Genomic DNA, 25,929 nt, shown 5'->3' with positions numbered 1-25,929 from the left:
TTCCCATTCTTTTTTGGCGCAATGACTATCAGAGAAACCCATTCTGAGTGCTCAATAGGGTATATGAATCCACATTGGATAAGTTTTTTCAATCTCTTCTTAAACAACCTTTGCATACTTAGGATTCATTGGTCAGGCTCGTTGTTGGACTGGTTTAGCAATGCTAATCATGGAAATTGTGTGTTGCACTGCGAAAGGTGGAACGCCCTTCATATCATGATATGTCCAAGCAAATATATCCTTGAATTCTTTGAGAAGCTCTTTAAGTACAACCTCGTCAGTCTCAGTAAGGTCTTGGGCAATGAAAACAGGTTTGAACTCCTCACCTAGGTCCGCTAATTCTATTTCCTTAACTATCATTGGACCATCATAAACTCCATTACTTCCATCGATAGGTATTGTTTGGGCCTTTGTGTACACAACCTTTACGCTCCTTTGTGGTGTAGGATTTGAAATGCTCAGGTGCAGGGTGTAAGTTCGTGGGATATGGTTGTGCTGTGGGATTTGGTTGATTTTAACTTTGGCTTCTCTGCAATCTCTAATTGTGCAATGTCAAAGGGTTTGTGGGCTACACCACATGACACTCTTAAGGTATTCACCCCAATTATCTACCAACTTTCAATGAGCATCACATGTCCCCCACATAATTGAGCCACTCTACGATGGACTTCTTTTCTTTTATCCTAGTACGTACATTTGCTCAATATCATCGTCTCTTATATCTCTTACTCCTCTTGCCTAATTTTTTATTTTGGGTTGCTACTAGCGTGGAATCACTGGATTTTTCCTCATTTGTGTCCTCTTCACTCCAGGATACATTGTCATATGACGTGGTACTGGGCCTCGGGGGTTTTGTTTCTTAACTTGAGCTAATATGCAAGTTTCAAAATCAATTTATGTCAGCAATTCAATCTCTGAGTAACATTGATCACAATCTTTCGAGGCACTAGTAGCTTGGCTGTCATTCAGGTTTTCACTCTTGGTATCCTCAAAATACATATGCATTGCACTTAAAATATTCATTGGTGCAACGTGAAGTATATCTTCACCCTCAGGTGTTACCCAAGTTGTTTCTCTATTGCCCCACGTGTCTATGGTTGCTACCAATTGTACCCAATCAACGTTGTACGACTCAACCATTCCAGGTAGTACATCCATATGAGGAGAGTCTCCTCCAATATCTGTGTCCTTTTCACATGTGTGACAGTACTTCAATGGAGTTGAATGAATTGTGGTGTCTGATCGATTGTCAATTATAAACCTTTCCCTAAAGGGTGCACTCGACCCCTTACAAGATCAACTCGGATGACGAAGTCTTGGAACTGTAAGTAGACATGATTTCTATACCATTCATGTACCATTTTTGCTTCCCTCAAGAAAGGACGCCCTAAGATCATCTCAAATGACATAGGATGCTTAGAGAAGTCCATAAAAATGAAGGTATGACTCACCTTGTGTCCAAGGACCTTGATCTTGAGATCTTTTAGCATTCCAATATGCATAACAATAGATCCATTGGCCATTTTTACCACTATGTTCGTGACTTCAAGATGAGGTCTTCCCATAGATTCCCAACAGCTTTTTGTTACAATGCTCAGTCCTGCACCAGCATTAAGGATTCCTTCATAGTTAATCCTTTGTAGTGATTGGTAGGGTTGCATTAGATTCATCGCCTTCAAAGTATTGCCCCAACTTGTTGATAGGTATTTCAATAATTGAGCTTTCATCTAGTTTCTGTTGAGGGTCCAAGTGTTCCTCCGCAATTGGGATTTCATTGGGCCTACTCATTTGTTTAAATTGTGGTAGGCCCACTTTTAGTTCTCCATTTAGAAATGCTCAAAGAGCCAGGAATAGCTCTGGATCCCCATACAATTTAGACGTTATAGTGGTTCTGACTTTAGAAGCCAAAAAATTCGTTAATTTGGCAATGTTCAAGGGCACTTTTTGAGATTCTAGTCCATGGCCTAAGGCTGGTGAAGATGGGATATCCATTTCTTTGATGGGGTCAGGTATTCCCTCACTAAACATTCTTTTAATCAAGAAAGGTGAATGTCCACTTTTTGATGTTTTGACCTCACTTTCTTCCCAAATGATACTAGGTATGGCCAGCGGGTTGGGATCTCCTTCAGGTTGCGGTTGTGTGGGAACATTGTATCCGTAATCCTAATCCACCTAGGTTCTGGCTCAAGCCCTCTTTGGGTCTCGTCTACCAAATTCCTTAAATGCTTAACTCGCTCAATCTCCTCTATAGGGTATGGGTAGGTTCCAATTTTTTTCGTGGTTCCCTTGGGTTTTGGTCCTTGTGGCTTCTCTTGGAGGCTCTCGCTTCATTTGGTAGCCTTGAAGACATTTGTTGCATCATCGGTGGTACTGGAGTGGTTTCCTTATGTCTTCCCCTAATTGTGTCTTTGCTTGATTTCCTCTCATGGTGATCCTCGTTGGTTTTTTCTCTTATGGTGGTAGTTTTAGTCTCCATGGTTTCTGTTGAATCGGAATCATCTTTAGGATCATTCATATACATGCGGTCATCACCGGTCCCTATGTTGGTCTTAAACTAGGGCTTGAATTCGTAGCTTTTAGTTATTTCTTCCTTCGTGTTTTCTTATTTCTTGCTCAGCCAATTGATACAACATCTCTCTCTCTTTGAGGATGTAATTTTGGTTTTGGAGCATCAATCGTGTGAGTGTGTTCATTGATACTACATGTGTAGATTGTGGTACCCCATCGGTAATCTCGATCAAGTTCAATGGTGTAATCTTTGGTGCATTTGGATTATTAGGGCATTGGCCAATCAAATGATGTATGCCACAACGATTAAGGTGAGTATTGGCATTGCCAATGTGCTCCCTTGACTTGTTTGCATTGGTGCCACATTCCTTTGCATTCTAATAGTCCACCACATTTTTCGCATTGAAGAGGCGGTCTCCTAGCAATGATATTGATGTTTTGGCCTCTTGCTGCAAGAGCAATAGCTTGATATACATGCTTGAATTGTCCCCGATGGTCCTCCATGTAGTACTTGGGACACTCCTCAAGAGTATCTACTCCGTAGGTGATACGCAAGTCTATGTCATCTTCGCAACCCAAATAAGTACTAGACGGCTCACAACCTACTTGGCTCATAGGGGTAACTCTTGGATGCGGAGGTTGCAGTCCTAGCACTGGAGGGGGTAATAGTGTGGTTTGGACAACATTTTGGGTTTTAGAGACCATATGTTGTGATGGTTGCTTAGGAGTATGATTACCCCTAAGGCTTTCTTGGATAGCCTTGGTGAGATCGGCCAAGGTCATCTCAGATATCTTTGGCTCTTTCACGATTGGCTTTAGGGTCACCGGCTCATGCCCAATTGCAAGCAGGTAGCTTTTGGCTCAACAGACACTCTTTCTCCTTCAATCATTAGATTGTCTTCCAATGGAATTGCATTGGTGGTGACTACTTCCCAAGTAGTGATACCTCTAATGACTAGGGCATTATAGATATCCTCATGGCATAGTCATTATAGATATCCTCATGGCATAGTCCCCTAATGAATATATTGATAAGCTTGTTATTATTGAAACACTCATTTGGATTACAACAAGAATTCAAATGCTTCAAGCGACTAATAAAGTCTCTCATTGACTCACCTTCCTCCCGTTGGGCTTTCTGGAGATGAGATGCTATGCCCCAAAGCACTCCCTCTCGTATGTACTCTTTCAAGAACAATCTCCTAAGAGTAGGATAGTGCATGTGTTCTTCGTTTTTTAGGTTTCTATACCAATCCCCCACCTTCCCACTTAGAGTCAAGCTTAAAGCCTTACATTTATGTAGTTTATTATGCTCTTCCAAGGAATCACATGCGTGTTCAAATACCTCAATATGCTTTATAACATCTCTGTATCCATTGAATTTTGTGTGAGCTTAGCCACTTGTACTACCTTACTTTTAGGCTCTCTATCAGGTGTGCTACGCATATTCTCAGCAATAGATCGACAGATAGCTTGAGCAAATGTTGCTAGGTCACCCAAGTGAGTAGGTATAGTGGGTATAGGTGCTCTCGGGACTGCATATGGAATAGGGGTTGGCGTTGGGTTTGGAATATGGGCAATTCTTGGGTTCCAAGCTTGGTACGATGTTGCGCCTGCGGTGGCCCAAAGTTCATATGTGTGGCCCTAGGCATAACACATATGTGACATGTTAATGCTAGCTGGTATGGGTCCACTAGAATAGGGGCTTGGATAGTGTGGTGGTGGAGCATAATGTTGAAACTATTGGGGGTGTAGGAGCTACATGTACATGAGGGCCAACATGTATATATGATTGATATACACCTATAGGTATTGTTGTAGGCACTGTGCTACTAAGTAGCACAATGCTACTAAGTAGCGGTGCTTTACTAATGAATGAAGTCCATGGTGTACTTTTTGTCATGCTCCTTACTGGGATAGGCATAGTAGCCATAGTGTCTTTGAGGGAAAGATGGCCTAAATTAGAAAGGTAAAACTATTGCTTGTGGGCTCAGAATGTATCGAGACTCCAGGCAAAACAACATATAAAGGATCCATGGGACTTACTGAGGGAGTCTCCATTTGTGATAGGGTTGGATGTTTCGGCCTTCTCATATCCAAGAATCTCATAAGACCCATCGAAGGAATGTTAATTCCCTTGTTTCGCCTCTCAAATCGGATAACCCTATGGATGATATCACAGACCATGTGTTGCTGCTCCTCTAGACTTGTGGCACTACACATGGATTGTACAACCTCTAACCAACCCACATGGTATGTGTAGCTCGTGTACAGGTCGATCAAAGTCTCGGTTTACAAGTCATACTCCCAATTTTTAGTGAGAAATACTCCCTCTAGACCTAGAGTGTTGGAGGTTCCCCTTGAAGTGGAGGCATTATGGTTCCCTATGGTCTGACCCTCAAGGACCGCTAATTCGGGAGCACTTGGTTGCTCGTCTGGCATGATTGTTGTCATAGGGGTCTTTGCTTTCATGGCTTGGAATCACTCTATTATACATAGGCTCTCAATTTCCCTTTCCCTACCTACTTGTATATATCGTTCGACCTCTTGTACTTCGGCAAGACTCTTACCATTGAGTAGTAGAACTTCCGAGGGTGATGCCTCGGTAGGGTCTTTAGTGAATGCAGGGGGTAGGATATTGACATGGACACTCTTGGGGAGTATAGGGTCTACATGAGAACTGAAAAGCGAATATACCTCCCCATTACCTTCGATTACCGCACTAGCTATAGGCTCCAAACGAGTGGCTTGACTAATGATTTCCATTAGGTGACTAAACACACTAGCATTTGGTTGTGGGGTTGATACATGTACATTTTGGTTTGTATTTTCTGGGTATGGGGTAGGGTGTTCCTCCATCATGTTAGAATCATAGGAAGAGCCACTAGCCACCGCGATGTGTGGGTCTTCGATTGCACTACATTGGGTCTGATCCGAAGGCCCAGAACCTAATGTGGGTGGATAATGGGTTCCTGTGTAATTTGAGGCACTCACTAATTCCTCAGACTCTAGCACTCGTCCAGAGTGCAAAAACATGTGATGTGTGTATTCTAAAAGTGTTGACAAGTACCCTAAGAGGCCTCACCACTAGCTATTTTGATCATTTCTACTTGATTTTTTTGTTTTTTAAACCCTTTTTTTACGTATGTAATGTGGTACGAGTCGTATGATAGCTCGAAACGAGCGTATCAATCGGAGGGATGTGACGTTCTTTACAGCACACGATTCGGCTATTGAAAACCCTCACAACACCCAAAATTGTCGATTTCAACTTAGGCGTCTAGGCACAACAGGGAAAGTCTAAAGGAACCTAGTGGAGGGAAAAGGTGAAGCTTAGATCCCACATGCTTCCTTTTGCCCTTGAGAAGTAGGGTATATATGTAACATGAGACCCACTATTCTTTCACTTTGAAGGAAGCTATGGAGGACCCTTCTTCCTATATATATAAATCAAGACCAAGGCCGAGGCCAATGTGGCTCTTCCTTTTTCTCGCCTGCGGCTTAGTTGGAGTCGCTTTTTTTTTTGGTCAATTCAAAAATCCCAGTCAATCGCAAGGCGTTTGCTTGTTTTGTTTTTTGGTTTTCCTTTTTTTTAAAAGTTGACCTCAACAAAAACATATATTTACAGAAAAACTGAAATCATTTGCAATTTTTTTTTGAAATTACCATGCTCTAACATAGATTTGTAGAAAACAGAAGCCGATCGTTGAAATACAAATAACAGTGAACATAAATGCAACAAAATAATGAACAAAAATGAAGCAGAGCAATAATTAACCAAGACAGTAGATTGTCTGATATCAATGTATCCAGATCTCCACACACAGAGAATACACACCCATTTATCAACCTTTCGGACATGTAAAAAAAATGACCTCAACACAGCATGCAGGCTGCAATTGGAGCTTGGTGCAAAGTAGCTCCGCTGGCAAGGACGCCAAAAATGTCAATTGCTGGGACTTGTTAAACACCATGTGCGAGCCACAGGCTACAAGCACACAACCCGTGCATACGTGCAAGCTCTACGACTGCACATGGGTGTCACTCACCCTCTACGCTGCTCCCGCTGAGGAAATCTGTGTGCGTGTCGAGAGGAAGAAGTCGTTGCATTGTTGATTGTCGCCCTCGTTGTCGTCATACTCTAGCTGCTCGATCGCCTACGCCCTCTCTCTCTCTCCCTCCCTCTCTCTATCTCTCTCTCTCTCTCTCCCTCTCCCTCTCCCCCCCCCCCCCCCCCCCCCCCCCTCTCTCTCTCTCTCTCTCTCTCTCTCTCTCTCTCTCTCTCTCAGACAGACAGAGAAAGAAGACAAGGCAAGAGCAAACTTCATACGTTCAGAATGAATCAAAAGACTAGTTGTACAATCTTACCTATGGGTTGGGTCCGTCCCTTTGTCATACAGGCGCCCACATTCTAGCGCCCGATTTATAATTGAATACAAATAAAATTATAGTAAGGATGACACTTAAAGTTGACAGTCGATGACGCTTTCTTGTTCATGCAAGGGGGATTTCTCCTGCAACCCCGCTCTTGTCGGACCCACCATGCAAGGGACTACTCCCGCCGTTGTTGAGTCGAGTCGAAGCTCTCATGCTTAGAGAGAGAGAGAGAGAGAGAGAGAGAGAGAGAGAGAGAGAGAGAGAGAGAGAGAGAGAGAGAGAGAGAGAGAGAGAGAGAGAGAGAGAGGCTCTCCACGCTTCTGTCCTCCTCCATAGCTGCCCTTCACCCCTGAGCTCTAATACCAATGTAAGACTAGAGGGGAGACATACATGCAAATAACCACCCAACTGCACTATATATAGGCCTTTGGCCCTTTGGATCTTCGTTATATAAAGACCCCTATACTGCATGAGTATCAAAGCACTTTGCTCGGGCCGTGTTCGCCTAGTCCTACCCTTGGCATGACAAAAATGGTCTTAGTTTTGTTGCTAGCATGCATTGAGCGAGAGACGAGATGTGTCCCCTTCAGGGTGAGCTCCACTATGCTCACAAGACAGAGCATTTAGCTATGCAGGACGTGCTAGCAGATTTTGTATAGAGACAAAGGTAGAGCGCTAGTGCTCTAGCGATACATATTAGGTGTTGTCAAAGTTTGTGTACGTAGAGGTAGAGCGGGTATGTTCCCTAGAGACACATTCAAAGATGACGAACATGGAGTTCTTTGATAGGCTCATGCTAGAGGTTGATGAGTTGATGCTAGGACGCACAATTCCGCCTATGGGTGAGAGGAACGTAGTTATCCCAGTGTTGGAATTGACACATCCATATGCGATGAGTAGTCATGATGATGCAGTACATGCAAATAGCGCAGGGGAGGCTAGGACTGCCAGGTTAAGGCAGATTTTGTCATCGTTCGGGTGTCTCAAGTACGACCTATTGGCGTCGAGGCGGGAGCATTTATAGCAAGGATTGTCAGTCATACGGTGGCTGACACTAGCATGATGCATTATGGATCTTTGTAAACCATACAAAGTTGTCTGCGGGATTTACACGCAAGTTGTAATGTGGATACACATGCTCGTCTATCGCTAGAGCCGATACGACTGCATGTAGATTGACATAGTGAGCTAGTGGACGTAGGTTGAAAGAGTTTACACGAGTTTCTTTGTACATACTAGTAGTTGAGCTAGTAGCACTCACTTATTGGTGCATCGCCTTTAAGTGGGAGTTTGTTGGGGTAAAGGTGTTGTGCGTTTGCTCGGATCCGGACATCCGATGTTCAGTCGCAAGTGTACATCCTTATTCTTGATATACACAAAGAATAAGGAGCTCCTCATCCATTCTAGAGGTTGCTCCACCCACACAACCGTGCTCTTGCATCTTCTTCCCTTCCTTGCACAACATCGTGCATTCACTCTTTCGCGCACTCATATTACTTGGCCAATAACTTCAATTACTCCAATCTTCTAGCCATCTTTGCATCCTTGATGCAATCTGATTCTCTTTATGTTGAAAAAGTCTTATTATACAAAGTTAACATCGTAACCAGTAACAGTAACATCTTGACATGGTTTCTTGTTCTAGAAACCCTTTAAGAAGGTCAATTAAGGATGGGTCGATGTAACTACCACCTCTTGAAATAGTGACAAAAAACTCCATAATTTATTTTTTCAAACAATAGTCTTTATTAGATTCGTGTTTGGGTCCTCCATATTTTGAATTTGGATTTAATTGAGAATTAAATTGAGCTTCTTTTGCATCACACTAGTGATGTATACAAATCTATCATCATCATGTCCCCTCAAAGAGAATATTAGACCATTGTGTAGCAAATCAGATTTCCAACATAAATCATATCAAAATATATTGTGCTCCCCCCCCCCCCCCCCCCCCCCCCCCCCACACACACACACACACACAAATAGATAGATAAATTGATTTATCTTCCTCGAGATGTCACATATGACCCATGGGACCAAAACATACATACAAACGAGTAATTGCTCTCGACATGGAGAGAGAGATGGTTGTTACATTGCTGCAATGACCTAAAGGTTGTGTCCCTTAGTGTGCATGAACTTCTTTTGATGCTATGTCTTGCTACCCTCTCATGTCATTCTGTCATTACAAGGAGTCGTGGTGCTCTCTCATATGCACCCACACATGGTGGTTTGTCAACATCTTTCCCCCATACCCCCCCTAATTCTACCTTGGATGTACTTTTTTGCCTGTGACATTTCTATGCTTTGTGTCCTTTCCTATGCAAGCCTTTTCTTTTGTTTTTCTTGTTTTTGTACATGCTATGTTTGTTTTGTTTGCATGTGGTTTTTTCCTTTGTTTGTTTTACTTGTGCTTGATACATTTTTGCTGCTTGCGGATACTTGGTTGCATGTGGGTGTGGTGTGTGGTGTGTGTGTGCGTGCATGTGCTATAGATTACTTGTTATATGCTTGCTTTTCTAGTTTCTTTCGTGTATTTGCTAGTCATGCTAATATTATGGGGGGGATGTGGTTGGTTTGGGTGGTGGTTGAGATTGTTGGGGCCTCTACAACCTTGTCTTTGGCTTAGCCCTCCTCTATGAATTTTTTGCAGGTTGAAAAGCATCATAGCCTTGTTGATTGCATGGATTGGCATAGGCTCTCTCTCTATTGGAGTCTCCTCTCTCTTGTGGAGTCCTTTTTTATGCAGAGTGATTATGCGATGGTGATGCGGCCTCTATTGAACAATGGCTTGGAGATGCAGGCTAATTCTTGGAATCTTTGGTAGATTATTTGACTTCCTTTTCACAAGTTCAAGGGGCCCATTTCTACTAAAACTTCCTTTTACATTCGTCCTTCACTCCCCTTTCTCCAGATCTTAGGGTATCACCCTTCTTTTGTTACTTTGTACCATTTTTGCCCTTTTTCCTATGGTTTAGTAATAGTTTTATATCCCAAGGTTTTCTCTTTGCCATTTGTGGTTGTTGTAATGCCTACTACTTTTGAATTGCCTTCGGGATGATTGAACTTTCTTATGTAATACCAAAGGGTTCAAACCCTCCTTTAGAGAGAGAGAGAGAGAGAGAGAGAGAGAGAGAGAGAGAACATGCAAGAATTTTTATATAGAGTCAAGCTTGCTACTATGAGCAACATATCAAACATTGTTTGAGGGTGGAGTAGTCAATTACACAATTTGGCTAGTCCTTGGTGGTCACAAGTTGCAACTCCGTACATGCTCAAATAGTTGGAGAGTTTTTGCCTTTATACGTTTTGGTCTTTTCAATCAAAGGTCTAAAACACAGACTAATGTTTATTTTCTTATAAATGGTACAATCGAATTTTGCAAACATGTTGCAAATGCTACAAGGTGAACACACAAGAGAGAGGTGATAGAGTCCCAATTCTAGGCCACTACAATCTATCTGTGCCTAGTTGTTCAATGGTCTAGGGGTATGGAGACTTGTCAATGTGGGCAGACGAGTGGGCATTGCTGTTGATAACCCTGGTCAGTGATGACACTCTCACGAATAACACTAATGCCACCTAATGAGGTGTGTCATATAGACTCAAAGCCTCGAAGTGATGGAAACTACCACTACAGACCTCCTTTGCATATAGTGGTATTTGAGTATGTGTGCATAGTTCTTTCCGTGCGCATTTAAATTGCACATTAGATTTTGAGGCCCTTGTGAATTGTGTCTAACCTCCAATCTCGAAGCTAAAGTCTTGCTCATAAAAAGTTGAGCATTGGTGAGGTGTTGATAGACCAAACTCCACATTGCCACAAGATGCAACTCAACTTTCTTTCATTCTCTCAAATTTCAATAGATGAATCTCATATCTTGAACAGACCCACATACAAGGTGTCTGTGTGATTTTCTAAACTCTCTTAAAAAGATCACTCATTGTGACTTGGTTCATATGAAGGAAGTCTTAGATTGTCCCTTGCATTCTATCCAAAAAGAGCAAAAATGGCAACCTTGGAAGCCTTTGATGCTATATTTTTTCTCAAGAGAGAGACTCATGATGGGCATGGTCTGTCTTAGTTTGTAAAGATTATCCCATTTCCCCTTTTGTGGGTGCCTCTCCCCATCCTGATAGGCATTGCATTTCTCCTTTTTTAAATTCAACTTCTTGTTCTCACCAAAAAAAAAAAAAAAAGGTGTCTGTGTGATGAAACTTAAAAATGGGCATCATCTATGATATCCTTGTGAGTTTCTTGAGCATCAAATGATGCCATGGATGTCGTTCATGCCAACGGCACCAAACTTGGACTTTGGTGCCGTAAGTTTGGACAATAAAGCCTCAGGCCTGCAATTAGGGCATAGCGTCATACACATTCTTGGTCACCTTAGATTGATTCGTTGGTGGCCTGCTCTCAAAAAAGTTGTAAGAGAGGTTAAAATGTTGGTGACAATAATACGACCGTCTTGGATGCCTGGAAGGTGACTCGCAAATGAAACTTTACGAGGCCGCCCAACAAACTCACCTACCACAGCAGGGAACCCCGCATGCAGTTTAATAGACAGAGATGGCTCTACTCCAAGGCGATGAGAGGGAGGGAGAGAGAACACAGAGAAGGTGGGTAGGTAGAAATCCGACGACAGGGAAAGTCGGCGCGCGCGGGCGGAGCTAAAGAGGCATGTGCACATTCCAGTTATATGTAGAAGACGACGCATGCAGACCATTCGTCTCTTGCCTAACCTCATCCCTTTGTTTCGCCGACGATTCTCATTCTCTGCGCACGTTAATCCTAGTACGCTACTCACCAGTCCTCGAGTCTTCAGCTGAGGTAACCTAACCTAGCTGAAGCTTCTTTGCGAAGTACTATCGGGTTGTCTACTTGGTTGCGCGATCTCTCCTCCTTCGCTTTTTGGCACTTTTTCAGGCGCAAAACTTTTTGTCCGTTTGTCACATGCAATGTAACAAGCAAGCTCCTTCTCGGCTTGAACTGTTTCTCTTCTGCCCGTGACCTGTTTTGAGCTAGGGTGCATAAATCTGTTTCTCTTTTAACTCCCCTGTTTCTCATGGCGAAGCTTGCTGCGCAGTGTTGATCAACCTTGCCCAATCCTGATCCTAAGTAGATAGGTTGCATGCACAACTGCTGCTCCTGCTTCATCAGCCCAACCATTCCCCATACGCTCCAGTGAAATCATCAGCAGCATGATCGCAGAACTAGCGACAACAGAAATGCCATATGCCAATGGGCATGCCGTTAGCCCAACAGTGAATGGGCATGCTAACGGCCATGTCCATTCCAATGGCATTCACAAGCTTCACACCATAGCTTCTCCTCCTGCAAAGAGAGCAGCACAATCTGCAGAAGAGCGCCTCACAGAGTTCCGAAGCCTTGTTGGCAAGGCAGATGGAGATCCATTACGTATAGTCGGCGTCGGTGCTGGTGCATGGGGTAGTGTGTTTGTTGCCATGCTCCAAGATGCGTATGGATACATGCGTGACAAAGTACAGATACGCATATGGAGAAGAGGTGGAAAAGCTGTGGACAGAGAGGCGGCAGAGCATCTCTTTGAGGTGATCAATGGCAGAGAAGATGTACTTCGGCGCCTTATTAGAAAATGTGCGTATTTGAAGTATGTGGAAGGCCGCCTTGGTGATAGAATTCTATATGCGGATGAGATTTTGAGAGACGGGTTTTGCATTAACATGCTTGATACTCCCCTTTGCCCTTTGAAGGTTGTGACCAACCTGCAAGAAGCTGTGTGGGATGCTGATGTAGTCATCAATGGGCTGCCTTCCACAGAGACTCGTCCGGTTTTTGAAGAAATTGGCAGGTATTGGCGGGAGCGGAGAACTGTACCGATAATTATATCCTTGGCAAAGGGTGTAGAGGCTGCACTCTCTCCTGAGCCTCATATCGTTACTCCAACACAAATGATTCATGATGCAAGTAAGGTGTCTTAGCTGCACAAATTCATCTAGTCTGTTCTAACATGGTTGTGGCTGTTGTAAGTTTGATCAAACTTTGCATGTGCCTGTTGCAGCAAATGTTCCTATTGACAGGATTTTGTACTTGGGTGGCCCAAACATTGCTGCGGAGATCTATAATATGGAGTATGCAAATGCAAGGATATGTGGATCAGAACAGTGGGGGAAGCCTTTAGCTAGGTTTCTGCGACAGCCTCACTTTATGGTGTGGGAGAATCCTGACTTGGTCACACATGAAGTGATGGGAGGGCTTAAGAATGTCTATGCCATTGGAGCTGGTTTGTGGACATTTTGCTTCCTCCCCCCCCCCCCCCCCCCCCCCCCCCCCGAAACACACACACACACAGATAGAGAGGAAAATTCTTGACTACCAGCAGTGCTTTGAATACCTTGTAGCTCATCTATTTTAAGGTTTTTCTTGCCTCTTGTCAGGCATGGTTGCTGCATTGACAAACGAAAGTGCCACAAGTAAATCTGTTTACTTTGCCCACTGCACATCAGAGATGGTGTTCATCACTCATCTGTTGACAGAAGAGCCTGAGAAGTTGGCTGGCCCTCTCCTAGCTGATACGTATGTCACACTACTCAAGGGAAGGAATGCTTGGTATGGCCAGAAGGTTGCACAAGGAGAGCTACGGCCAGATATGGGAGACAGCTTTCAAGGAAAGGGCACAATCCAGGTACAGCTGAAGCACTACCTTCTCTGGAGTCGCACTGTTCTGAATGAAACTGCATCTTTCGTGTTTCTGCATCGTGATTAATTTTTCTTAGATAGGAATGGCAGTTATGTCCCTATTTTGTAGTGTGGCTATTTATGTCTCTTCGTTGTGGTTTCTAAAGTATTGCTACAAATTTTGTCATTAGGGTGTCTCAGCTGTTGAAGCTTTTTACGAGTTACTTCGCCAGCCAAGTTTAAGCGTGATGCATCCTGAAGACCATAAAATGGTTATCCCTGTGGAGCTTTGCCCTATTCTTCAAACACTCTACAGAATTCTCATAAGAAGGTATACAATAATTGTTTTTTTAATGAACTGTTCAATGCAATAACTTGACTTGTCTGCATTTATTAATCTGGGATGGCCAATTTGTCGTTTAAAATATATTCCAACTTTAAGCTGTTTTTTCTGTTTGTCCTTTTTGCCGTATGTTCATCAGAGCTCTTATATATGACTCAATTGAAATTTCTGTTTTGTGCTTGAATTTGCTCTTTATGGAGTTTTTTGTGTTTTGTTTGGGACTTCAAATCTGGCCAAGCCTCCCTCCTCATTTACAAGTTCAGATATGAAGGTGTTATTTTTACACCTTGATAAGCTCCTAAACAACCCAACGTGGGGATACACATTCAGGATGAGAAGTGCGTAGATGTATCTGTTTTCAGTACAATGCCACACTTCAGTAGTATGGAGGTGGCTTAATAGGGAGGGTTCATTCTGTGAAGCAAGTGAAACCATTGGAAGTTTCTCAAAACAACGGCCTTGCATTTGGGAGAACAGTTTTGATTGCAGAGCCAATCGTTGATCAAATGTAGATTGGCCTATCCCCATATATCTGTCTGAAAGGTGTGGTCTTGTGCATCCTAGTCTTACTTTGAAGCCTTGATGCCTCTGACTTGGTACCTCGGGCACCTTTCTAAGTGTTGATATTTGCAAGTCCTTGTCCTGTACGGCAGAAACCAAAAGTTCCTTCTTGATTTCTTCTTAGGGCATAGCTTTGAGCATCTGTCAGTCTCTTTTTTTTTGTGCTCGAGGAACAAAGGTGAAGTTCTAAAGGATATTGATGGAGAATATTTTTAGGTTTAAGATTGAGGGCGAGCTTTGAGGGAAGGAAAAGCGAGGCTAATCTCAAGAGAAGTAATGCTTACATGCAGGAGTTTAGGTAATTATTGAGAGAAACGGGCACTATTGAAAGCAGGTGATTGCGCAAGGCAATCAGTAACAGTGGTGATTAGGTTGGGTTCAGACAAGGGTGCTGGCAGGCCTTGTCTGATTCTTCTGCCTCCACCCTGCTGGTTCACAAGAGGCGGCAGCTCTGCGCTACAAGAAAAATTCCGCGACAAATCTGCGATAGCCTGTTGGCTGTGTGATAGGCTGTGACAAATCTGGGATAGCTTGCTGGCTGTGTGATAGGCTGTAATGGGCCCTGTCAGAGTTCGCGTCGTGTCCACCTTTTGTCGTTGAAAAGGTAGGCCCTCAACTTCCGAGAGGGGTGGGGTCACTCATCTTCATGGTGGGTCCGGAGACATACTTTCTTGTTTCCTCCAATGTCCGTGTGCCACCTCACAAAGACTCCCCTTTGAGTTCTCTGCTGCCTCTGCGTCTGAACCCAGCCTTAGTCTAGGGTGTGAACAGGGTTGCAGCTTTCTGACAGGCAAGCTTTTTGATGCCTGTCAGAAAGCTGCAAGTGCTTTCAGGCTGGTGATGTTTGCAAGCAATTTGGTTATTTCTGCATAGCTGAAATTCGCACAGCATGTCTTTGACAAGGAGTCAGTAATATGAATCGTAGGTTCCTGTTGCACATATGTTGACATCTAATGTACTGAGTTGGTGGCCCTTTTTGAATTGATTACCAGAGTCAGTAATAAGAATCGTAGGTTCCTGTTGCACATATGTGCGATATCTAATGTACTGAGTTGGTGGCCCTTTTTGAAGTTCTTGGGCTCCCTGCTTTCCCAGTCACATTGCAAGGAGGGCTATCAAAGCTGCTGTTGGCAGAAGCATCAAAAATAATATCTGGGTGAGTGTCGTTGGTTGATGAAGGGGTTGGCCTCTAGCCGGGAAGCATTGGCCATGACTTGCAGTCCGGATTGGGGGATTGACCAGGTCTGACTGAGGGAGCCCCTGCACTATAGCCCAGCTCAGCAACAGACATGGCCATGTGGACGCGTCTGACACAGGTCTCGTTGTACCTACATCTCAGGCATGGTTCAGATTGCCTGGCCACATGTGCACTGAAGAGGTCGCAATATGTTATTCATTTAAAAGAATGGGGGCAAGTTCTGGACCTGCCACGAACTTGGGCCTCCTCCCTGCGAACAAGAGATGTCCGTGCATAAAATACGGTGGACAAATTGAACCATCGGCACCACAGTCGTCTAGCCAATGAAGTAACCGAGAAGCCCTGGGCTGCTTGTTGATGGCAGAGCTGCTTTCTTTTGTATAATCTGTTTGGCCAGCTGTGTGAATGAAACGAAGGTTGAAAAGGAAACCAGTATATTTGTGGGCGAGTGCAGTCTGAAGACACCCGCAATTCGTATTGTGGGTGCCTTCATCATGGAATTCTAGGCATACTAATCTCCACAATTTTTTTTGATGGTGGCTCTTTCATTTTTGGCGTTCTAAAACAAGCCTTAGTGAAGAAGGGAGTTAGGCATATATATGAATATAAAATTAATTTATATACTTCTGGACCTGACTTACCTTTGCATGTGAAGCCTTGAGTTCTTCTTTGTTTCTTAGTAGGTAAATGATTCCTTTCATTTCAGAGCCTCACATGATTTCCTTTTCATTATAAACCATGCATCTTCTTTTTTGCGCATCATGTCATCCCATGCCCACATACAGCCCACTTTAATATGAGAGAGGGAGGGCGGGAGAGCTGTTGATAACAGTGATTCTACTACAGGGAGGCAACTTCAGAAGCGATATTGGAAGCCTTGAGAGATGAGAACATGTATGACCCAAGGCGAAGGATAGAAATTGCTCAGAATAAGGGCTTTTACTTGCCACAACTCCTTGGGAGCCCACGAGTATTGCATCAGAAGTGAATTTCAGTTTTGTGGGTACTCTGTTGCCATTGCGACATCACTTCTTTTCAGGATGAATGTATATAACATACATGGGTGCCTTGCAATTCAGGTTCCTATCATCAAGTTATGAGGACTTTTTCTTTATAAAGAATTTTCAAAAGAGCTCATAATTATTGTAGAAATAGCCATCTATTCCGAGGTTCTTTAAAAACTTGACAACCAAATTTTGTGACAGGTTTGCTAGATTTAGCCAATTCGACTTTCACGTTGTGGTCGTCGTGTATTTTATAGAATGGATAGCTCTTATTTTCTTGCAATGCAGGGAGCTCTGTCATGTCCTTCTAAATCCAAAAATGATATCCACATCTCTCTCTCTCTCTCTCTCTCTCTCTCTCTCTCTCTCTCTCTCTCTCTCGACAGTTGATGTTATTGCTTCACCACTTTCAAGTGGTTAATATGTGCCGCCCTCTAGCTTGAACAATTACATGAGTAAGCTGATATTCAAGTAGCATTCTGTTGAACTTGCCATGCTAGTTTGGGTATTAGATCAGTGTTCAAGAAAACTCAATTTTCCCCACTTCCTTTTGTGCATTTTTACACTTCTAGATTATAGGGTGGAACTTACTCTTGCATTGTATCTGGCACTGTTAAATTTTTAAGTGGTATAATTATAAGCTGAGAGAATTTTGCCAAACAGTATATTTGATGCTCGTTGAAATCTTGCTGGTAATGGCACATTCCAAGTAGTGACTATCGTAGAAATTGTTCACAAGAGTATCCAGAATTTTTTTCACTAGGGGCGAGGGGCCAGTATAGAGTTAAATGTGTGTCAAAACTTGCAATGTGAAGATTGGATCAGACACAATCAGGGACACAGGAAGAAGCTTCGAGCAAGAGTACAACCCGATTAGATTGCTAGTTGTGGGCTCGAGAAATTTGCGCTGCTGAACTGAGTCCATGTTTTGGCTTGGGAACCTTCCATTATCTTTGCCAACCACCAGTTGCTTGCTATCTCCTTGAGATGCTTTGGTAGATTATGTATGCCAAATGCGATGCCCTCACTAAAGCACTAAGTGTTCTTGATGACCTCTCTGCTTAGAATGTTGTCTCTTGGAGAGTGTTGTCTACAAGATATCTTATTGGATGTGAATTGATGTCGTCACTTGCAGCAGACGCCTAACATGGCTGTGGCAAGCAAGCTCTGTTGTTTGCAGCAGATGCTAGGTGAAGACCTTTCTTCAGATGCTTTCTTATGCGTGCACCTTGAAGCACTGTGGCATTGCGGAAGAGCTTGTGTGCGCCTTGGCCGTTTATACCAAATATGACGTCCTCAGGAAGTGCTTTGGTTTTCTGGAGTGAAGCCTTTTTTCCAAGATGCAATCACTTTGTGCTTGCGAATTGAAGGCTTGTGCCACTATGCGAGATGTTGACTGGGTGAGATAACTCACGGTCATATTGCCAGTAAAAAGGTGTTGCAAAAATATGCATCGCTTGCGAGTCAACATGTTCGTCCAATGTGTGTCCTCGCAAATCAAAAGATTCGTGTCCCCACTTGGAGAGCATTGATTGCCGTACATGCCTAACATAGTTGTGGCAAGAAAGCTTTGGGCTGTTTTCGGCAGATGTTAAAGTGAAGGCCTTTCTCCAAATGCAATCACCTATGCTGGAGTCTTGAAGCCCTGTGGCATTGCACAAGACCTTGATAGGGGTGGAAGAATACACGATGGGATGCATTGCACAAGGCCTTGATAGGGGTGGAAGAGATGCATTGCACAAGACCTTGTTAGGGGTTGAAGAATATACATGATAGATTGTTAGTCAGGTCGATGATGTAGAACATGTCTTAGATCACCTATACATGCACCTTCCATGCATGTGGCAATTTGCAAGATGTTGACATGGCCAAGAGAATCTGTTTTGAGATTGCTAGTTGCAAAAACATGGTTTGCTTGGTGATTCCTTGATCGATATGTATGCCAAACATTGCAGGATGTGCCCAAAATGGCTATGGTAAAGGGATGATGGGGGATACCTTGTTATGGATGAGCTAACTTACATGAACTTTGCCCACAGGTCTTGCCCATAGACCTACTACCAAACAAGTATGGAAGAAGCCCGTGAGAGTTCTTTACGTTGGGATTCTAGTTTCTCAGTGTCTCTCTTTGGAGTGTTTCAAGATGTATAGCTTAAGGGGATCCTTTAAATCAAACAAAAGTCTGCATGCCCCCTAATAGTTTCTAGTGTGATGAGCCATTGACAAGTCGAAGAATGTCTTCTATGAGGTTTTGAAGTAGTGGTTTTGGAGCCTCATTGTGTGCACATTGTGCTTTCTGAGGGTAGTTTGGTGTGGACAAGTATCATATGAACTAGAGGAGGTATTGCCTATGGAGTCTACAAAGATTTAAGGTATTGAATAAAAGAGCGACTCTCCAATACTAGAGATTGACCCTTCAACAACACTGGAGGAGGAAACAAGTACCTTCTTTTTTGGAGCACATGCATGTGAGCATGTATTGCATTTCTCATTATCTTTTAACGATCATAGCTCAATTTTCATAACTATCAACATTAACTAACTCTCAAATTAACTAACTCTCAAATTTTTCAATTTTGTGAGGTTTGGACTCTACTTGAGCTTATTCAATCAACCTATGACACAGAATCCAAGTAAATTGCTACCATCTCATTGCAACATAGATATCACACGTGTTTACCATTTCTTGTACTAAACCCTTCGCTACAGTGAATTGAACCATTCCCTACAAAGTAATAATGGCACACTAGTTTGCCTTCTTTGAAATAGTGTCTTGATTTCTTATAAGGGAGCGGATAGGATAGTCCTCTCAGGAAGCCTTACCATCAACTTACAAAACAGGTTGAGTACACGATTGCCATTACTCAGCTTTTTGTGCAACTCATCGAAAAAAAATAATTCTTGCAAATGAATGGGTCCATAAAATTGTTCTCAATTTATGATAAGAGGCTAAAAATTCGTTACTATTAAACAATTAGAAACTATTTGGGAATTTGGGAATTCCCACTTTCAATTAGAAACCCTGCAAAAAAATTTGGGATATGTGAATAGTTCTCTCTCTCTCTCTCTCTCCATTCATGACTAAATTATCTTGAAGATGCTCAAAAAGTGACTTGCATGATGAATTACAATACAAAATCTGAAATTTCTTAAGAAAATATGGGTGTGGCCTCAAGGGAATTGCATGCTATCTCCAATTGGGTTTGAAGGCAAATGAACACAAAAGCAGGTTATAAACATGATATACTTAAAATTCCCTAGAGACCAAAAAAGTCTTGGATAAAATCCTTTTGCATGTTCATTTTGCTTGCTTAATCAATGCGTGGTGACATTTGAAATTCCGTTTTGCTAATTAGGATGTGTGTAACATTAGGTTTAAAGTAGAAGAGAGACATTGTGGCACTCATTTGGGCACACACATTGTCTCCCCTTGCACATAAGAAGGAGCTACATCTTTTTCCATTGGGTACTTGGATTAACAAGTTGCATTTCATTGTAGGAAAGAACAATCATTGTGTTCCAAGTAGAGTAAGTTATCAAGCGGGTTTGGGTACACTTGCATTGCATGCAAGGTGATTCTTTTGAGACTGCAATGTAGCGGTTGCCGTAGATAGTTTCCATACTCTAGGTTAGGATCAACTTCCTTGTTCGTTTACTATACTATGATGGCTGCACAATTCTCCTAGTTGATTCTCTCTTCTAACAATCCTTCAGCAACCACCTTTACTTTGCACTTTACAACGTCAAAAGCTTTAGTGGATTTGATGTACGTTCCCACCTTGTCTGCACTTTCAAGCACATGAACCCCCCCCCCCCCCACCAACAAACTGAGTCAGCACTCCATCATAGGAGGTCGTTTGAAGTTTAATGTACAGGAGGAGGTTGAGGTGGATCTTGGACTTCGCGTTTTCTCTTGTGTCTCCAATCGCCAAGTGTTGTGTGTGTTGGTGCTGGGGTGGATTGAGGCAAAGGAAAGGGATTAGTCACAGGCATTTGAGGTCTCTATTGTGGTGTTGGGTGGGTGGTGTTTTTTTTTTGCATTTTAGACTTGTTTTTTATTTGGGCAGCAATGGCAAGGGGCTTTGGAGGTGGCCCCCTAGATACCTCCTCTCATAACCAGACCTTGAACCGTGTGCTACCCATTGCCAACCGTTGTGAAATAGCAGATTGCGTTCTTGTTGCCCGTCATCGCTAGAGCCCAGTTTACAAACCCTGGGAAGACATTCATCGGCCCATAAAGTAAAGAACCATCGAACGAGTAGCGCACATTTCTAAGCCCTGCAGCGCTAGCTCATGGTTGAAATCAGCCTGTAACACATACCCATTCTTATTCTTCTTTTGGCTAAACATATTAACTCCGTGCAAGATTTTTCCGATTAGGGTACGTGCTCCAAATGAGGATGGCTTAAAGATATTTTCCGGCTTGAAGGCATTAATAGCAAAATCAATCAACTCTTTTCTTGCCCTCAGTCGCAAATACCAAATCCATACTAGTGCAGTACATAGCAACATCCACCCCTCCGTGCTCACACAAGACCCTCCTGGCCACAGGCCCCTGCACACTCTCCTCGCTCAGATCTGCCCTCTCTTAGAACTGCCCTACCTTGTCATCTAGCTAGAGACATGTGCATTTATCGAAGCTTTATTTCTAGCCATCCACGCCGGCATGGATGGTTAGAGATAGGTGCATTTATTTCGTTTTTGATGCTCTAAGACTTTAAGGTTTCTATTTTAGGTTTACTGGGAAAAAAAACAGGTTATCTCCGTGTTTGAAGTTCAATAAGATTGGGAACCTACGTCCCCAAAGTGTTGGTCTAACGATAAGGCTTTGGCCTCTCACCCTCTGGGTTGTGGATTCAAATCCCCGTTGGGTCAGACTCTAGAGGGACACTTCTGCTCACCTGGTGTTCACGTTGCTAAGGCTCTTGCCCTTGTACACTTGTGCATCCTCCTCTTGGGGTGGGTCACCCGAGGAGGAGGTTCCTATTTGGTTGCTACGAGCTCTCTCCGTGGTGCATCAATGAGGTGGCCATGGTGATGCCTACGTGTGGCTGTTGCCCGACCATGTACCATGGCTAATATTTGGAAGGGATAAGCACCTCCCCATGTGGGCCCTTTGGTGTGTCGAAAAAAAAAAGATTGGGAACCTACCTCTAGCGGCGTTGTTGTTTGAGATGCAGCGAAGATAACAAGGTGGATTTCTTTTGCCTCTTGAGAATTCGTCAAAGTCTTTAGCCATATCGACGCGTAATGTTAGAAAAACCGAGGTCTACTTTATTTTAACAGGATGAAATTGTATAATCCTGGTTAGATTTTGACCTTGCCCTTGAAGAAAATCGGAAAATTTACTCAAGTTTTAGTGCAAATACCAGCAAAAGCTTCAGATTTTGACTTTCAAGTTTGCCCTTATTTCAGGTTAGGGAAAATGTATTTTTCTTGCCCTGCTGAGCTGAAAACTTTGAGAATGTATGAGACGTGTACAGGACGTTTTCAGGGCAGAGCACCCTCAACTTTGCCTAAGTGCAACGAGGATCCTCTTCCCCAAACTCTGCCAATTTGAGCCAAACAGAGAGCGAGAGGCGGCCATTGTTGAATGCAAAAAAAGCAAGAGATAAAATCTTCCAACCACTATTTGAGAATGTGTGTCAAAATAGACTTTCGTTGTAAGAAATTTTAGTTTAAATTATGTCTTTGGTACATAAAAGGATATCGGTACACACCCTCAAGGATTCTTTTTGCTCATGTATCCATGTAGAATGCTTTCAAATACTTTTCCCCCAAATATGAAGCCCCCATGTATTTCGTAACCCATATATATATATATATATATATATATATATATATATATATATATGTATGTATGTATGTATGTATGTATATATATGTATGTATATGTATATGTATATGTATGTATATAATTATGTATGTCTGTATGTATCTATCTGGACTTTCATGTCTACCTCAGTGCATCCCTCAATGTAATACTTCGCCTCTTCTAATTAAATTTCACACACTTTATTGTTTTTTGAAAATTAAAGAAAAAAGGATCCTAGGTGCTAGCCTCAACATATTTATTGCCCGCTACCATGTCAATTGTAGAGTGTGCCTTGAATGGGGCATTTATGAGAAGATGTTGGTGTGCATTGTGTACTATATTGGTTTGATGATGATTGTTTTTTTGCTTCCTTTCACAATCCACCATTGACATTGGATGTTTGATCCATGACTGACATTCAGTACCAATTATGCCCAAATATAGTGATAGCACTTGGGAATGTAGCCTTTTGATATATTCGTGTGGTCTCACTACATGCCAGTGTTTGCTCACGTGTCCTTTGGGAGAGACATGGGGAGGGTCTCTACACAGAGGACCATGTCTTTACTACTTGTTTTGTGGATGTGCCTTGAGCTTGGTTGTGGCATGGTACCATACATTGTGTTTGGCTATAGGTTGTGGCATGTGCATCCATTGACATTAATGATAGAGAAATCATGTCCCGTGTCTAGCCATCGATCCACTTGAGAAAACATCCTAGAGAAGAGATTTCCACATGAGAAGATGTGGAAGGAAAGGTAGACATGGCTATGGGTCAAAACCCATAGGATGACTAGTGAGGCGTCAACTTAAATCATGGACCTATGTAATGTTGTACATATTTACTAGGTATGACCTATGGTTTTACTATGTTTCACTTCCTTGTGTGGTTGTTGCATGTAACACTGTATTGTGTATGGAAGCATATAAGTAAGGTTGATGGCATTGGATCCCTTGTTTTGCAACAAGGGGATCCACACCTCCCAGTGTTCAACAATCACCTGATGAACCACTTCAAGTTCGATCCTGGGAGAGTACCTTACCACCCTTGCAACTCGAGAGGCACCTAAAGTAATATAAACTATTGGCAAAAATCCTCACTATAACAATTGGTTTCAAAGGGTGACGAGCACATTTCAAACAGTATGATCTACCCAAGGAAGGGGGGAGTGTTTGCTGACATCCATCATTCACTTATTTCCCTCTCAACCTTCCTCCCTGACCTCTCAATCTCTCAATCTTAGGTAATGTATATATAAAGCCTTATACTCACAAAAAACAAAAATAATAAAGAGCAAGAGCAATTAGCAAACGAGTATGCACAATAAAAGTCAAAACATTGACCCAAACCTACACATTCACATCCGGTACACTAAAACAGAAATAGATGTCATCAAACACCTTTGATCCTCATCACTCGAGGGATGGAGGATAGTACGATTAGTACGATAGGAGTGTTTCTGTTTTAGAGTTTAGTGATTAGCAAAGTTCTTTTTTCCCACTGATGTGGCTCCTAGAGGTATCCTTGTGTTTCATAGTGTGTACAGAAACGTGTTGTTGTTGTTAGGATTTGGACCTTCATGGAACCTTTCTCTTGTTCACACATCAAATCAAGCACGACCATCAACACAAACATGTGTTTCTTGTCCATTAGCATGGCCCCTTATTTTTTTTGCATCTATGTTTGTCTGCTTTAACTGTGATTGGTAGCATAATATTCAGTGCATTTGTTGAGTATCAAACATTAAATTCAATGTATTTTTTTGTCATAATCACTTGTTTAGGTTTAAAAATCAAGCAGTCCGACTAAGCTATTTTGACCAAGCTAGGCGTTAGAGATCTTCTCTTAATAATCACTTGTTTTTTTTGTCATAATCACTTGTTTAGGTTTAAAAATCAAGCAGTCCGACTAAGCTATTTTGACCAAGCTAGGCGTTAGAGATCTTCTCTTAATAATCACTTATTTTTTTGTCATAATCACTTGTTTAGGTTTAAAAATCAAGCAGTCTGACTAAGCTATTTTGACCAAGCTAGGCGTTAGAGATCTTCTCTTAATACCATGGGGAATGCCTTCCTAATTATCAATGGTTATTTAGGTTCTTAATCCGATTTAGGTAGCATTGTGTGAAATGTACTAGGGCTTTCTAGTGAGCTTAGTCCCTATTGACCTTTAGCTTAAGTATTATAAAGGGAGTTTACTAATGTGATGAGCATGGGAAAGGTAATAGTGTTATATGACCCCCCCAAAGTCACAAAATTAAAATGCTAAAAAAGTACCCAAAAAAAATCAAAGTGCCACAATGTAAAATCTTAAGCTGGAAGAGAAATCTCAGCTTGATTTGGTACTTCACTCACATGTATTGCCTATGGTACTAGAGCCCTAGAGGTTCCCAGTGTGGGCGCTTTTCCTTGAAAAGAAAAAAACCAAGGCATACAAAATAAGCACGCACATCAAAATTGAATCACTGTGAAAAGACTTTGGGGGGTCAAAGAAAAGTAAATAAGTCAGGCGATGATTTCATTAGAATTCCTTCTATCGTAGCTTAACTACGAGGTCTTCTAGGTATAGCCTCTAGTCAGCTCTCGGAAATGAAATACTTGGCTCTCGCGACTAAACAACTTAATTGACCAGAGAAAATTGAGAACCTTGCCCATGGTATTAATAGTCGATCTTTAGTGCCTTTCGATCGTTAAACTAGTGACCCCAAACTTGTTTAATTTTTTACCTTTACAATTGTTTATGCGTTTGATTTTATTGCAATTTAATGTTTATTGCTGACAAATGGTTTAAAATTCTGTTACCAATCAAATTGTCTGCCTAGAACTGCATATGCTTTTTAATTGTATATGAGAATGCAATTACTGTGCCAATGTTGTTTGATTTTGCAGTGACTGAAGAAGGCTAAGGACATTCATCTCAAATGCTCTTCCACCTCGACGAACGAGCTTCAACTCAATAGCTTCCAAGGACAGAATCTACATCAGGAAGGGAGGCATGTTAACCCTCACGCACATTCCTATCACCTAAGATAGACGTCGTATTATTTATTTGGTAGAGTCAGGTACCGGGCTTGTCGGTCCAATAGGAAAAGGGTAAGAGTGATCACTGATGAGAGGCGCACTCTAACTGGAACATTAAAGGGATTAGTTGGCTAAGCATGGACGTCCAAGTGTGAATGGGGTGAGCTCATATAAAAGTCAACTAAACCTAAAATTCACTCATTCTCTCATTTGTGCAGTTGAAGAGTGCTCTTGCTCCATCTCCATCTTCTTCTTCTTCATCTCCTAGTGTGTGTGTGTGTGTGTGTGTATGCGTGAGAGAGAGAGAGAGAGAGAGAGAGAGAGAGAGAGAGAGAGTGTGTGTGTGCGATCGAGCATTGCGACGACGGCACGGCGACGGCGAAGTGATTGAGCGTGGCACAGCGGCGGCTCCTTCTTCTTCGCGGCGAGGAATCCTCCACGACA

The 25,929-nt window shown here is 42.4% G+C and overlaps 1 protein-coding gene across 2 annotated transcripts; it reads left to right on the top strand.

Annotated features, from left to right (window-relative positions):
* The first annotated feature begins 11,399 nt into the window (after nucleotides 1-11,399).
* LOC147460246 (putative glycerol-3-phosphate dehydrogenase [NAD(+)] 1, cytosolic) lies at nucleotides 11,400-25,377 on the top strand. Of its 2 annotated transcripts, none has more exons than XM_086511329.1 (5): nucleotides 11,400-12,832; nucleotides 12,927-13,148; nucleotides 13,303-13,550; nucleotides 13,735-13,874; nucleotides 25,354-25,377. In XM_086511329.1, the coding sequence occupies exons 1-5, from the start codon at nucleotides 12,088-12,090 to the stop codon at nucleotides 25,358-25,360; spliced, it is 1,362 nt and encodes a 453-aa protein (XP_086367455.1). In that variant the 5' UTR covers nucleotides 11,400-12,087; the 3' UTR covers nucleotides 25,361-25,377. The 2 variants fall into 2 exon arrangements, with proteins under 2 accessions (XP_086367455.1, XP_086367453.1); XM_086511327.1 differs by lacking the exon at nucleotides 25,354-25,377 and adding an exon at nucleotides 16,492-16,890 and having other exon boundaries at nucleotides 11,403-12,832.
* The last annotated feature ends 552 nt before the right edge of the window (nucleotides 25,378-25,929 follow it).

The sequence above is a fragment of the Adiantum capillus-veneris genome, chromosome 4, assembly GCF_014529385.1.
Source record: "Adiantum capillus-veneris isolate H3 chromosome 4, ASM1452938v2, whole genome shotgun sequence".
In the NCBI taxonomy this organism is placed as follows: Eukaryota; Viridiplantae; Streptophyta; class Polypodiopsida; order Polypodiales; family Pteridaceae; genus Adiantum; species Adiantum capillus-veneris.
The sequence above is the reverse complement of the archived record's forward strand: the minus strand, read 5'-3'. Positions and strand labels throughout refer to the sequence as shown.